Below are 14,103 nucleotides of genomic sequence, written 5' to 3' on the forward strand. Positions count from 1 at the left end.
GAGGTATCACAAAGCCAAGTTGGCTAATTAAAAATGTTGAATTGCTAACTGGGAATCCCAAGATAAAACTATGAATTTACCCATCATACATGCAAATCAAATGATAAATTACAAAATTTAACTTTAAGTCACCAAAACTAAGAATCTACTACCTTATTGTCTACTGCCATCTCTACTGCATATGATTTTTATTTTATTTTTTTCAACGTGAAAGGCGTGGTAGCTACTGAACTATGTTTTTGGGTGTTTCAAAAGTTGTAACTCCTAAACAATAATCAAATCAATTTTGTATGATCTTATAAGGGTACATGCGGTGCAGTATATATATTCATGTCAATGGTCTCAGATGATAGTGTTCATAATATGATTGATAAAACAAATTGAAGCCACTTTTGGGTTTTATATAGCTCATTGTAAAACAATAAGAAAGATTAGGATTGAGCAACAGATCATAGATGACTTAATTTAGTTCTGCACCAATTTCTTTCTTCTTCTTCTTTTTCTTGGGTGAAGGGCTTGTCAATTGTCTTGCATTGCTAATTTTTTTATTATGCAAACGGAATAAAATATGTGAATCGGATTACTCGATGTTACTACATAACGTTGCAATAGATCTGAACCATCTGATCTTGAATTGGTGGTCGAGGCCGTTTTAAAGCGTGAAATCGAGTCCTAAATTTAAAGTGTTTGACCTTAGATAAACGGTCGAGATCGGCTACAACTTAAACATGTGTGAAATTCCTAAAACACGGAATCCCGTTTCTGATCATTCATATTTGCAGTTGTATATGCTCATGCAATATTTCCTCTATGGGCATGTGCCATTGTCCTATGCACCGTCTTGGACCCTTAAAAAGGGACCATTTGTTCAATTTCGCAATTATCAACAGTAGAAATTTTGGAGGTAGAGAATCTAAATTATATTGACCAAATATATGGAACATCATGACCGCGTAAGCATAACCGATTGCGAACACAAACATAGACACAAAAAAACGTGTAACAACTTAATTATGTGTTGAACAACGTGGACATGCAAAAAGACATCACATATAATTAAGCTAGATTATAGAGACTTCACCAACTCCTTTTTGCATTCTTTCGTTGTCAATATCTTTTTGAATTAAATTAATTATCCTTCTTGAGTCACGACATGGACTAATATGTGTTTTACTCGCTTTTGAATTTGTACTATCATAAAGTCAAATTCTAACATTTACATTATTAGAACAATTTCAAAGCATGGAAATAAAGTTAGTGAGAAACCAGCAAAAAGGCCGGTATAGAACTCCACACGAGCGCCACCACAAATTCACAACACAAATTCTTCAAAAGAGATTACTCAAAGAAGCGATTAAAGTCAAATCAGATTGCAACTTTTAAAGGGCCCACTTTGAAAGCGCTTCACCGTCCTCATAAGAATTTTTTTGTATATAAACCAAACTATAGTGGCTCTTCATTTAGCTCAAAATAAATACAACTTTTGGAAATAAAAATATATCTCAAACAAGCTAAGGAATATTGTGAAAGGAATTGGAAAGAAAAAAAGTTGGTGATGATGATGAAGAAGAAAAGTGTATTGATTGTGTTTTTTATCATGATGGTTGTGATGTCATCATCACAATTCTGTTTTGTTCAAAGCAGAGTTCTTCAATCCAAGGAGTTTAGAAAAGATGGGGTTACATCTTTTGTTTCTTCTAACAATTCCAGCAATCGTGCCTCAAAGGAAAGCTTTTCATTCGTACTAGCTTCGGGACCAAGCAAAAAAGGCCCTGGACATTGAGTTATATTCATTCTTTGCCATTTTTTTTTCCTTTTTGATTATTATTTTTAACATATGTTTTATTTCTAGGTTATAGATATTGAATTCTTCCATGGCTATTTTTCTTCTCCGTGGAATTCTGAGTGTATGTAATTTGTAGATTGTTTGCTTATCATAAATATAAATGGTGTGACACACTTGTGGATACAATTATGTTTAATGTCTTCATCTTTATCATGGCTACTATTGAATTGAGTATTTAGATGATTATTAGAAATGTTTTATATTAAGGATACCATTGGATTGATCAATGTAGATATTAAGTTATATGCCAAACGTGATCCAAGCTGCAGGGGTGGTGGTTCGAGTCTAAGATCAAAGAGAGAACTTCAGTATATATATACAACTATAAGACACACGATGATATATTATTAGATTGAACGTTGGGTGGTAGCACTGTAACAGTCAATAAAAAATAAGATTAATTTCGCGAATATGAGAATGTTAACAAAGAAATAGTGAAAAACATAATAAAGTTAAAATGACAACTATTACAGAGAAAATTTGTGCAGCTTCCATTACAGAGAAAATGTCAAATTTTGTTTTATTGTGTAATTCAAGCGTGTATGAGTTGACGAGTTGGATGAAGAATGGTAAAATAACTAGAGCTAGAATAAGATAAAAAAAAATTAATCAAAGAAATGTATGTCGAGTTTCAAAATGTCCACATCATATATTAATGGGAAAATGTTTGATATAAAAGAGATGTGACGTCTCTCTTTGTGGTCTTGAAGTATCGACCCGTTGTTGCTTTGAGCACTACTTTAGCCTCCCCAACAAATGGTATAAAAGCCCTGGTTCGACTTGATGAGGGAGCAAGAGTGGGATTGTTGAGTTTCAAGTGTCAATGATTAAGTCACACCAAACCTATCAATGCGTAATAGATATATAAGAGAGGTTACTGAAATACATAATTTTTTTAGGCTTTGGATGGAAATGTGGCGTTTTCCTCTTGTGATCCTAGGACGTTGATTTGTTGTTGCTTTTGGCTCTCCTTGACTCTGACAATAGTACAGTACATTTTAAATCATTATGAATGAGAGGTTTAAAGGTAAACCGATACACTGTACATTTTTAATCTTGGATAAGATAGGAAATTAAAGGTAAACATGGTTTGGTTTTGTATTTATTATATTTTGTCCAATGGCATGCGTTGTTTCTTCAAGTTATTGTGCATAAAGTCGTGCACGTTGAGTTTAGTGTGTCTATAAGCAGCAATTGCATGCAATTAAGGGAAATGATTCCCTCACACAAGACTAACATAACAGAGGACACAAAAGTCCAGATGGAACTATTATAAAACCAATCCAAATATAACCTTTTACAATTAAAAATCAATGTACGAGTTACTACTTTTTTCAGTGAGCAATGTCAAAGAATGTGTCTCAGAGTTACAGACAGTTTACTACAAACCTCACCAAACCTCCGAAATTAAGGTCAAAAGTAGGATTCTCTCTGGATGACAGCCACTGCCTGAAAACGTTGACCCAGCCTAATAGCTTCCTTTGAGTCTAGCGAACACTACACGGGACACTATTTGGTTTTACACGGGCATGATGATTCACAAACTTCTTAAGGCCAAAGTAAAATTTTCAAACAAGGAAGAACTGATAAAAAAACCTGTTTTTCAAATAAAATATTCTATCATCCCAAAATTTATACATTTGTTTTAGTAAGATGTTCTACATTTTTATATTAATAATAATAGCTTCTTTGTATGCTCTGCCAAAGAAAAACTAATAATAACTTCGTATGATTTAAACCAAACACGTTCTAGTGGGGTTCAAGAGAGCCGAACCAACAAATTCAAGTACGAACAACGAAGCTTGAAGCTTAGGTACCGTTTGGCCAGGCTTTTTTTGGGTCTAAAAGCTACTTTAAAACAAATTTAAAATAAAGCTCTTTAAGGAAAAAGCTAAAGCTGTATGGTTTCTTTATTTTTTTTAGTTCTAAAGTTATTTTTAAGTTAAAAGTTATTTGGCAAAATATTGTACAAAACATTGAATTTATTATTTTTTTGGTGGTGTCCGGGGTTCGAACCCGCGATGAATTTATTATTTTTTTGGTGGTGTCCGGGGTTCGAACCCGCGACCTTGCATATATTTATACATTGTTTATATCAACTGAGCTAAGCTAGAGAATAGTTTTTTTTTTTTTTTTCCAATTATACTGTATAACAAATTTTGTTATAAGAATATCATATTTTTGGTGTTATTTAAAAAGATAAGAATTTATATTATATGGTATTATATTTGTTACATTGTTGGTGTCATTGAAAAAGATATGTTTAGTTTTTTTTAATAAGAAAAAGATATGCATATATAGTTTGTTACAATATAAATGTGTAAAATATATATAAGTATATTTTTTTAGGCATTTATACTTGTACTTTTAATTAAAATCAAAATTTTATAAAAATAATAATTGTATGCATTATGCAACACTAAAAAAATTATACGCATTAGCGTAACAAAAAAAACAGACATACGGACATAAAATATTACTCTAAACGCTAATGTGTGTGTGTGTGTATTTGTGAGGTTGAAGAAAGGGAATAAAAATATTTGGTGTCATTCAATGACAGCATGAATAAAAATATTTGTGAGGTTGTAATAATTAAACGATATTAAAATTAAATATATAAGTGATAAAAAGATAATAAAATTCCTTCAAAAATAGATAATAAAATTAAATTGATCCTCCTTTAAAAAAAATATATGGGCCGGTTAAAAAAAATGGAAGACAAAAACAAATTGAAAAATAATATTAAAAAATAAAAGAAAAGGTTGCCTGAGTTAGTTGAAGAGAGGTGCTTGTGAAATAAATTACGGAGAAGTAGTTTTTTGAAGTAGCATTCAACAACTTTTTGTTAAAGCTCATTCCATTCAATTTTATGCATTCTAAAAAAAGTACTTTTTTTCGAAGGTACTTTATTGATATTGTGTTTGGCCTAGCTTCTCCTTAAAAATGTAGAGAAGCTGAAAAAAAGCCGGGCCAAACGGTACCTTACTGAAGTTTTGCCTCTGTGGACGGACTGTGGACGGTTTTTTTAGTTGCCAATGATACAATTTTTACCTAACACTCATACAAAGTATCATATTACAACTTACAAGGCATCGATATTGTTGGTTCTTTTTATTTCTCATTAGTTTTAAAAGATTCCTAAAAGCTTTACTTTGATGCCATATGACTGGTACTTTTCATTCCAATAAATCATCAATTTAATCCGCAAGCTATCAATCTCTCACCAATTTAGTCTCTAAACTATTAAAATATATTAAATAGTCCCTAAACTACATGTAATCCATCAATTATGTCCTTGGTATGAGATTTTAGGGACCAAATTGATGAATTTTCATATACTTTAGGAACTAAATTGACGGATTTTGTATAATTTAGAGACCATTTGATATATTTATATAGTTTAGGGACTAAATTGAAAAAAGTGTTAATTTAGGAATGAAATTGATGGTTTATTATTTTCTTTTTGGGTTATGGACGAAGTGATAAGTACCACATAAAAGACACAAAGCTACAATACCCCAGTTTCTTAATCGGATAGAAGTGTTGGGTCTTACGAAAAATATTTTCAACTTTCTTATTGAATCATTTTTAAATATCGCTACATGATTAATAATTGTGATTTTCCAACTGATAGTAAGAATGGAATTTAGTTTCTTTTTGTGGCGGCAAAAAATAATTGATGGAAAATGTGAATACTTTTAGCATGAATGTTGAATAATTTAATCAAAATCAAATTGGGAAATCTATGAAGATACAAAGACGACTTTGTAATCAACTATGCTTAATAAGTGGGAATGAAGGTCAAAAGGGACCTGAAACTGCATAAAAAAACAAATAAAAAACAGAGGATTCACATAGGAAGTAAGACGGGTCCAATAACTTGGCGACCGCTGTCATCTTGGAAGGAAGAACAGGAGCTACATTGACCCAAAAAGAAAGGAAGAACAACCAACATACATTTTGTCCATGTGTAAATTTGTGAGATAATTGCACCATCGGCCCTTCATATTTGCTCAAAAGTCCATCAATTTATCTAAAAATCAGAACGATTGGTTTATTTTTACTGAAAATCCATCGGAAGTTATCTTCTGATCGGTCTTTTTTCAGGGTTGAGCAATTGAAGGATCAATTTCAGGTACCTAAAGAGCATCCTTCAATTTCAACTGCTTTCACGAATCTCCCAGCCATACCCAAAAACTAGGGAAATGGATTCCTTGCAGTCAAATAGTGACTGCAGCTGAATCTCAGCCATCAGATTATGTTCAATAATTTTAATTTATTTCATGTTGTTAAATCTTCGCCTTCCAATTTCAATCGAAAGGGACTGCGTGACTGCACCTGTACCACCACTAATTTCTATTGATAGTCGCTAAGACCCCACTAAAACACATTTGATGAGTAAATAATTTAATTAATGTGAATGATAATACAACTGTAGTCGCAAGTATAACCATTCTCAATAACGAGAAGAGTTCAAGATGCCAACAAAAATGACTGGATTGGCAATGCAGATGAGGATCACATTGCCTAACATACTATCATGGAGAGAAGTGTTCAAGTGCATCTCAACATAAATTGTGAGGCAGAAAAAGAGAAGGCTAACACTAAGGAGAGTCAGAGCACTCAAATAAATGATGCTCCATCGCTACTCCTAGTTGGTTATTGATTATAGATAATACAGGGAAGAATCTGAGATGAATCTTCCCATGCCTCTGCGTTATACAGGATTTAACCAAAACCAATATAAGAGGTAATGTTAAGAGGAACAGGTCATGGAGTCAGAGTTCATGAGTAAAACAAGCAGGCTAAGATTTATGTATTCAACAACCTAGAATCTATTTCTCAGCTATCAAAATAGGGATGTATAAGTAACTTTGCAAAGAGTTAAGATTAATAGACACAATTACAGTGGGAAAAAAGCTAGAAATCCAACACTTCTCAGAAGTTGAGAATGTAAGTTAAAGATGAATCATATGATTCTACAAATCATATGATTTTCCAACAGAGGCCAATAGAATAGAACCAAATATGGTGGACCTTTTCTCTATTGGTTCATAAAAATCCTAAGACTTCACTGTACAAAATCAAGTTGTATAAGACATCAAATCAAACAATGGCTTCTTCGTTATCAAGTTCAGAATCAGGCAATAAAAATAGAACAAGGCATAATGTATACTACCCTGTATTCTACCATTTCAGATTATCAAAAGCTAGAAATCCAACACTTCCCAACAAAGCTCTGGTTGTCCTCATGACTAGTGATGATATACATTCTACTAATGGAAATGTTCAGATTAGGATGAGGATCCATTGAAGTTTTTTTTTTTTTTTTTTTTTTGGAAGAAGCTAAATTAGCCCACCCAAATTGGCACCGGGGAGAATTGAACATGAGACCTTGAAGAGGAGCACACTCCCGGGTCCCAAGCCAATACCAGCAGGCCAAATCCATTGAAGTTAATTTGTAATTTTACCAATATAGGCTCGTCATGCAATCTCTTGTAAGCATCAATTAGTATGACCACTAGCAGTACGTATAAAAATAATAGACTATAAAAGGAAACCTAACACCGTAGAGCTCTTATGTAGCAGTCCAAAAAAGAATCAGACCCATTTAAGATATATTGTAGATAGCCTAGTTTACATTTGCAAGAAGCTGATTCCAAAACTCAAATCCAACACCAACACCAACCGTTGCAACAAGATTCCCATTCCATATAAATTTGATATCATCACTACACTTTCCTAAAAGATCATTAGATTATCTGATACTTTCTCAATATAAACAGGTGTTTCAAAGTACTTTTCATTATTAGATTAGTAAAGCATTACCACTAAGGCACTAACACAGTTAGCAGGTTGAAGGCCACTTGATCAATTTTAGCCTTTCAGAATTCATCTGAGACTGACTCCTCCCGTCTGAGATTAAAAACTTGATCAACATCTCACATGCTTTGAATATGAACCGGCGGCAACACCAACTTTCAAATAATTTATTTCTCACTAGGATTGGACTAGTTGTGATAGATGTGGATAGTTTTCATGAGATAAGGGTTTCATACCTCATTGCCACCATTGTACCCAAAAAATTGCAGAGAGTGTAAAATATAAATTTCCATCTCTATATTTACACCTATTGTATATCATATATCTAAATCACCACCCAGTATAAAGAAAACTCAACCACACAATAGATTAGAACATATCATCACTTAGTAAATTAATACAAACAATTATCATGTCAGCCAAGTTAAAATCATCATCACCAAGTAGTTTCAATAAATTGCATGCATAGAAAATTAGTTAAACTCTATTTAAAAGATTAAGAAAATGCAACCCCATGACATGTGTATGGATTAATCACGCACAATTAAACGAAGTTAACCACAAGAATCATGAACACAATACCTAGACACTGGCACACTGATAATGCATTCCAATTCCAAAATTTCCAAAACATTTTCATAGCAATTAGCATAACGAAAATAACCAACAATCCCACAATTTTAATAATATGTGATAAAGATTAAAGATTGGTAACACAAGAAATCATCAAAGTTCTACAGATAGATCATCATAATTCATACTAAACAAAATATTAAAATATAAAATCCCACAACAGCATACTATAATCCCCAATGATCAGGTTTCAGTCTCCGTCTCGATCTTCGCGGATTCAGCAGCATCCTCTGCAGAAGGAGGATCATCAACGGTCGGTGCCACAGCAGCAGCGTCCTTATCAACGGCGCTAGAATCAACGGTAGGTCTAGCCTTAACGGTTTCAAGCATCTTCTTACTGATTTCCTTGGAATACACCTGAAGGATCTCAATCCCGTCACCACCGCCAGGAACGGCGGAGTCACCGGCAACAGAGAAGGCATCTTCCTCGATCTGACGAGCAGCGGAGGCGGCTTCGTCGGAGGGCAATGTGCCGTAGCGTTTGGAAAGGACGGAGGGAGTGGTTAGGGTTTCGATTAAGCGAGTGATGACGGCGTCGCGGGTGCGTTGGGTGGGTGGCCATATGCTGAATCCGGCGGAGGGGGGTTTGGTTTGGTCGCCGTTTTGTTGCGGTGGGGGAACGGAGTTAGAGTCCGATGAGGTTACGGTTGTGACTTCTGAGTCGGACATTTTTGGAGAGGAGCGTTTTTTTTTTTTGGGGAGAGGAAAGTGCAACAATTTTGGGTTTCTGGGGCCAACAAAAGAACGAGAGTTACGAAATAATTGGGATGTGGCAGTGGTGTAAAAATTCAAAATTATGATGGTCTTAAAATATGATTTCAAACTTATCTTCTTCTTTTTTATAAGTGATTTCAAATTTATCTTGATAATGTCTCGTAATTTAAAAATAAATTAAACTTTGAACGGTAACTTTGTTTAGTAAAAAAAACTGCATTTTTGTATGGAAAAAAATATTATTTTTCATTATTGGTCATAAGAAAATATTGCTACATATACATTTAAAAGTTGGTAGAAAAAATGTGATGATAAAACTCCAAGGATTTGATTTAATGGTAAACAAATTGCTCTTAAATTTGAAGGTCTAGAGTTGGAATCCAACTGATATTTTAAAAGAAAAACAAATTTAAATTCATTTGTAAAGAGCTTTTTAAATTTGAAGGTCTTCTTTAGATTGAGGTACACCCTAAATTTATCTTATAAGAAAATGTTCCTTAGAAAATTGTGACAACAAACTTCCTTAAAAAAACATGATAACAAACTTGAACAAAATACAATCACATTATTATTTGCAAGACATTGGTATATACTAGTTAGGATTCGAATTCATCATTTCTCTATTATTATTTTTTTATGATTATTTGTCCATATTTAAAGTATGTGACTTCGGCCACTAACCTATTTAACAAAAAAAAAAAACTATTATCTCATCTTAAAAATACCAATTTTAATCCGATCGCCACAATATTTTATATCAATTTGAGATAAAATAAAATTAAAATCTCCAAATTAAACTTGGTAACTACTACCAGCTCAATAACTCCATTCATTTTCTTTGGGTTCAACACCCAATTCCTGCCATGGTCTAATTTGCCAAACCAGCCTTACAATACACAACAAGGCCATACACCTTCACCTAACCTTCCTTCTCACCACGTAGTTGCTGATAACAACGCTTTCATGATGGTGATTGAACAACACAATACAACTACCACCAATTTTCTCAATTGCAGTCAATAGTAATAATGGTTGGTAAATTGTAGTACATTTTCCTCTCCTTTCCCCGTACCTCTCATAAAAAAAAATTAAGAGACAATGAAGAGAGCAGGAATATTTAAGAGAGATGTGAAGAGGTGACGACAAAAAGGGTACAAATTAAGATAAAGTTGGGTGTTTCAACCATGGAGGCAGAGTCTTGTATTCTTCATTGCAAAAATAATAGTCAATGGAGTATATCTTTTGCATTCTTTACACTTGACTCGATTATACTTCGACCATAAAAATCATAAACAATAAAACAACACTTTAAGTTTCACTAACCAACGTAGTATACCCTATCAAAGACAAGACCCCGGAAGCATAGGTTGTATTAACAAGTGACAACTTGAACACAAAGGAACTTGGTCATTAGTAGTACAACAAGATTATCATCAAAAGTTAGCAGGCAGTAACTGGAATATCATATAATTATGCTTGAGCTAATTAAGTTGGTTGTCAAACGCCGCATAGCCACCAAAAATATATTTGTCAGTCATGAACCACATTCAGTCATTCACCAAGTTATTCACACTGCATCAGACTTCTATAAAGTAATAATTTGGTATCTCTGGCGGGGAAGGCAGGTTTGCCACATATTTGAACTGTTCCAGACAATGAGTTCAAGTCAATCAACTTGTATTAATAAGAATTAACTATAACAAATGAAATGTTAAAAGTTAAAACAATCACCTTTTGTTGCTTGTATTTCTCCTTAACAGCTTTGAAGGATGCTGCCCTTCTTGATAAATACAAGTCATGTAAAATCATAACACATTCTTCCAATTCAGCCGACTTGTAACCCAAGCATTCACAAAGGGATGAAGTCTGCAATAGATTCGCAACATTAAGTGCCTTGAAATATTATTCTTTTATAGAATTCAAATAGATTAAAATTCATAACATCAAATATTTACCGAAGGATGTACTCCAGGCCGGAGAATAAATCTAGCAAGAAAGATAACAGAAGCAGCCACAACAGAAGGCAAGAATCTTATACATTCATAGTCCAACAGGCTTATATCCGCAAGATAGTTGCACAGATATTCAAACTGCAAATTGGAAGTCTGAAATTAAAACAAACAAACAACAATTAGATCACACAATAACAGGTTTTGACATCACCAGCTAGTAATAAAACAGCATTTCAAATTACCTTTTGATTCTCAGAAGCAATCCCAACAAAACTCCTGAAATGAATCACAGCAAGCGCAAATAAACATAATTAGTCCAATTAAATTCATTTCAACAAGGCCTTATATATTCGATTTTACAATAAAAAAAAGGTCTTTACTTTAGAAATGTGATGACATTAGGGTTTCCCATTTCAAAATTTAGGGTCTTGAGTATTTCAGCTTCCATCTTCAAAACCTACATTAACAACAGCATACATGAGAAACAAAGCAACAGAAGATAAAAAATTACAATAAACTTGTCCAATCAAGAACAAAATTTGATACAAGACCAAATAAAAGAATACTATATTACCTCGTCAAGATCATAGGTGTTATCAGTGATTTGGCAGAAATCTATAGCCTTTGGTGGGGTTATTTCTTCATACTTCCTGCATATTGAATAGAATTAAAATTATGATTCAAAAGCAAACTAACATAACAGCATTTATGAAAATCAAAAAAGAAAAAAGTTGTTGAGATCTTACGATGCAATGAGCATGGATGAAACACCAAGCAACTGAAGCTTAGATCTAATGATAGGTTGGTTAGATAAGAATCTATCAATGTATGAAACAGAGAGATGAAGGGTTTCTGGAAGAAGGTTGTATTCATCTGCAACCTCAACTAACCAATCAACCAATGTCCCTCTCATGTTTGATGTAATGCCTCTTTGAACATTCTCCATATAACCAACCATTGGTCTTCTCTTTTTCTCCATTGTTCGAAGATAATCGAATATGTCGGATACATAAGGCTTATCCAAATTGGAATTAAGGAAAGGTAGGGTTGAGATTGATTTGTTGAGATTGGGATTTTTTGTACATTGGAGTTTCTGTTTGGGTTGATAATAAAAATCAGGAAATTCACCCAAAACAACTCTCTGTCTTTTGGGAACCATGACATGTGGTTGTTGTTGATTGGTGTTTGCTCTTTTCTTTGATGCGCGAGTCTCCATCTTTCAGAGAGTGTAGTGAACTGTTGCTCTGAAAGAAAGAGGATGAGAAAGTTAGGGTTTGGGAATGAGTGAGAATTGGTGAATGGGTTTTCTTTTTTATATAATAACAGAATAGGTAGGAAAATTTGTGTTTCAAAAAAGAAGAGTAAAACGAAAATGATTCTCATGGCGCCGCTAGTAGCTTTTGGCAAAAACAAAATTGGGTTTTCGTTTCTTGTGTTCTTTGGATTGAGGTTTGAATATGGCGCGCGCTTTCCCCCCGTCCAATTAAAAAAAATTAAACCCCAATTTTTTATTTTGAGAGGAAACCCGAAATTTTTTAATTATTGATAATTTCTAGAACACATTTGAAAATCCTTATTTATTAATTTTGTTACGTCTGCAGCAACTTAACCTATTAATTTTCCCGCTCATTTGCTTTATTAGGTTTGCAATTATTTAACCTAACAAATTCCATCCAAAAAAATGCATTGCACACCAATTTTATTTCTATCCTCTTGCCTTTTTTTATTGAAGAAAATATTTTCTACATATCAATGATCACGTATGATCCTTCTATTTTATACTTTTTTTTGTCAAGAATTTTACATTTTTTTTTGGATTTTTTTTTTAATTTCATGTCTTTTTTTTGACATCCTTATTTATTAATTTTGTTACGTCTGCAGCAACTTAACATAATTTTTTCCCGCTCATTTGCTTTATTAGGTTTGCAATTATTTAACCTAACAAATTCCATCTAAAAAAATGCATTGCACACCAATTTCATTCCTATCATCTTGCCTTTTTTTTAAGAAAATATTTTCTACCATATCAATGATCTTACGGGTTAAAGATTATTTATTGGTCTCTATTATAGTCGAGAAAACTCGTGCGATGCACGGGTCAAAAGTCTAGTTTTATATGTACCAGTAAAATTTCTAGAGTAATATGGTCTTTAAATTGATATTAACTAGGATAAACTATCTAGAGATAAACTAGGATATCATTGAAAAAAAATACTTCATAATTAGTTTATAACTACAGTTAAATATAATAACCAAGTGATTAAACTCAAGTTGTTAATGAGCTCCTCCTAAGATGAATCATTTGAAGAATTCGAGTTTGATTCCTAATGAAAACAATTATTAATGAGATTTTACTTATTTTCTGACCGAACTTAAACAATCAACATAATAAGACATTTTTCCCCCATGAATCAGTTGAATGCAAAAATTCTAATTTTCTATTCTCAATTTTATTATGTGATTGTTTTTTGGAGAAGAAGGGGTCTAAGTCTGAAAAAAGCAAATATTATAAGCAAACTAAACATTGGGTAGTAACACTCACACTATATGCAAACAAAAATAAATTAACTTGGGTAGAACATTGTTCATAAATCATCAAGTTGAAACCATCTTCGCAACCTATGTTGGCAAGGACATTAGCACATCCATTCGTGGTAGGATTGGGAAATCTTGATATTCCAATCCATCTTCCGTAATCTCTTGATCTTTCGAACAAGTTGCATCCCCGACACTCCTCGTGTCCTACATGAGACAAGCAACGAATCACTATCTGAGAATCTACATAAACATCACGTGCCTTATAGTCACGATCTTATGCTAGCTGCAATCCTTTTAGAACTCCCCATACTCAGCTACATGTGCGGAGCAGCTGCCCGCTATAACCATATACTCACTCTCCATTTTCGCCACAAATAATACCTCGACAATTGTTGCTATTGTATTGAATATGAACCATCGATCCAACTCCGAGGGCATAAACTAAGGAGGCATAACAACCAATTTGCAAGAAAACGACAATAGAAGCAAGTAAAAGACAATAGAAAGAAGAACTTGAAGAAAGAGTATAAGGAATACAAGAGGGACTAGAGAATCAAAGAGAGAAAAAGAATTTTATCACACATATTACCTACCTTA

The 14,103-nt window shown here is 33.2% G+C and overlaps 2 protein-coding genes across 2 annotated transcripts; both read right to left on the reverse strand.

The window, feature by feature from the left end:
- Positions 1-8,329: 8,329 nt before the first annotated feature.
- LOC146942125 (MFP1 attachment factor 1-like) lies at positions 8,330-9,095 on the reverse strand. The gene has a single exon (XM_085756090.1). It carries the CDS (start codon positions 8,969-8,971, stop codon positions 8,486-8,488), a length of 486 nt encoding a protein of 161 aa, XP_085612216.1. The 5' UTR covers positions 8,972-9,095; the 3' UTR covers positions 8,330-8,485.
- Positions 9,096-10,174: 1,079 nt separating this feature from the next.
- Positions 10,175-12,458, reverse strand: LOC146942126 (putative cyclin-A3-1). The gene is made up of 7 exons (XM_085756077.1): positions 11,715-12,458; positions 11,543-11,618; positions 11,349-11,425; positions 11,211-11,244; positions 10,972-11,121; positions 10,748-10,882; positions 10,175-10,659 (listed from the first exon to the last, which is right to left on the reverse strand). The coding sequence occupies exons 1-7, from the start codon at positions 12,182-12,184 to the stop codon at positions 10,594-10,596; spliced, it is 1,008 nt and encodes a 335-aa protein (XP_085612203.1). The 5' UTR covers positions 12,185-12,458; the 3' UTR covers positions 10,175-10,593.
- Between the last annotated feature and the right edge of the window lie 1,645 nt (positions 12,459-14,103).

The sequence above is a fragment of the Medicago sativa genome, chromosome 3 (assembly GCF_051527215.1).
Source record: "Medicago sativa cultivar Bolivia chromosome 3, Bolivia_mono, whole genome shotgun sequence".
Taxonomy (NCBI): domain Eukaryota; kingdom Viridiplantae; phylum Streptophyta; class Magnoliopsida; order Fabales; family Fabaceae; genus Medicago; species Medicago sativa.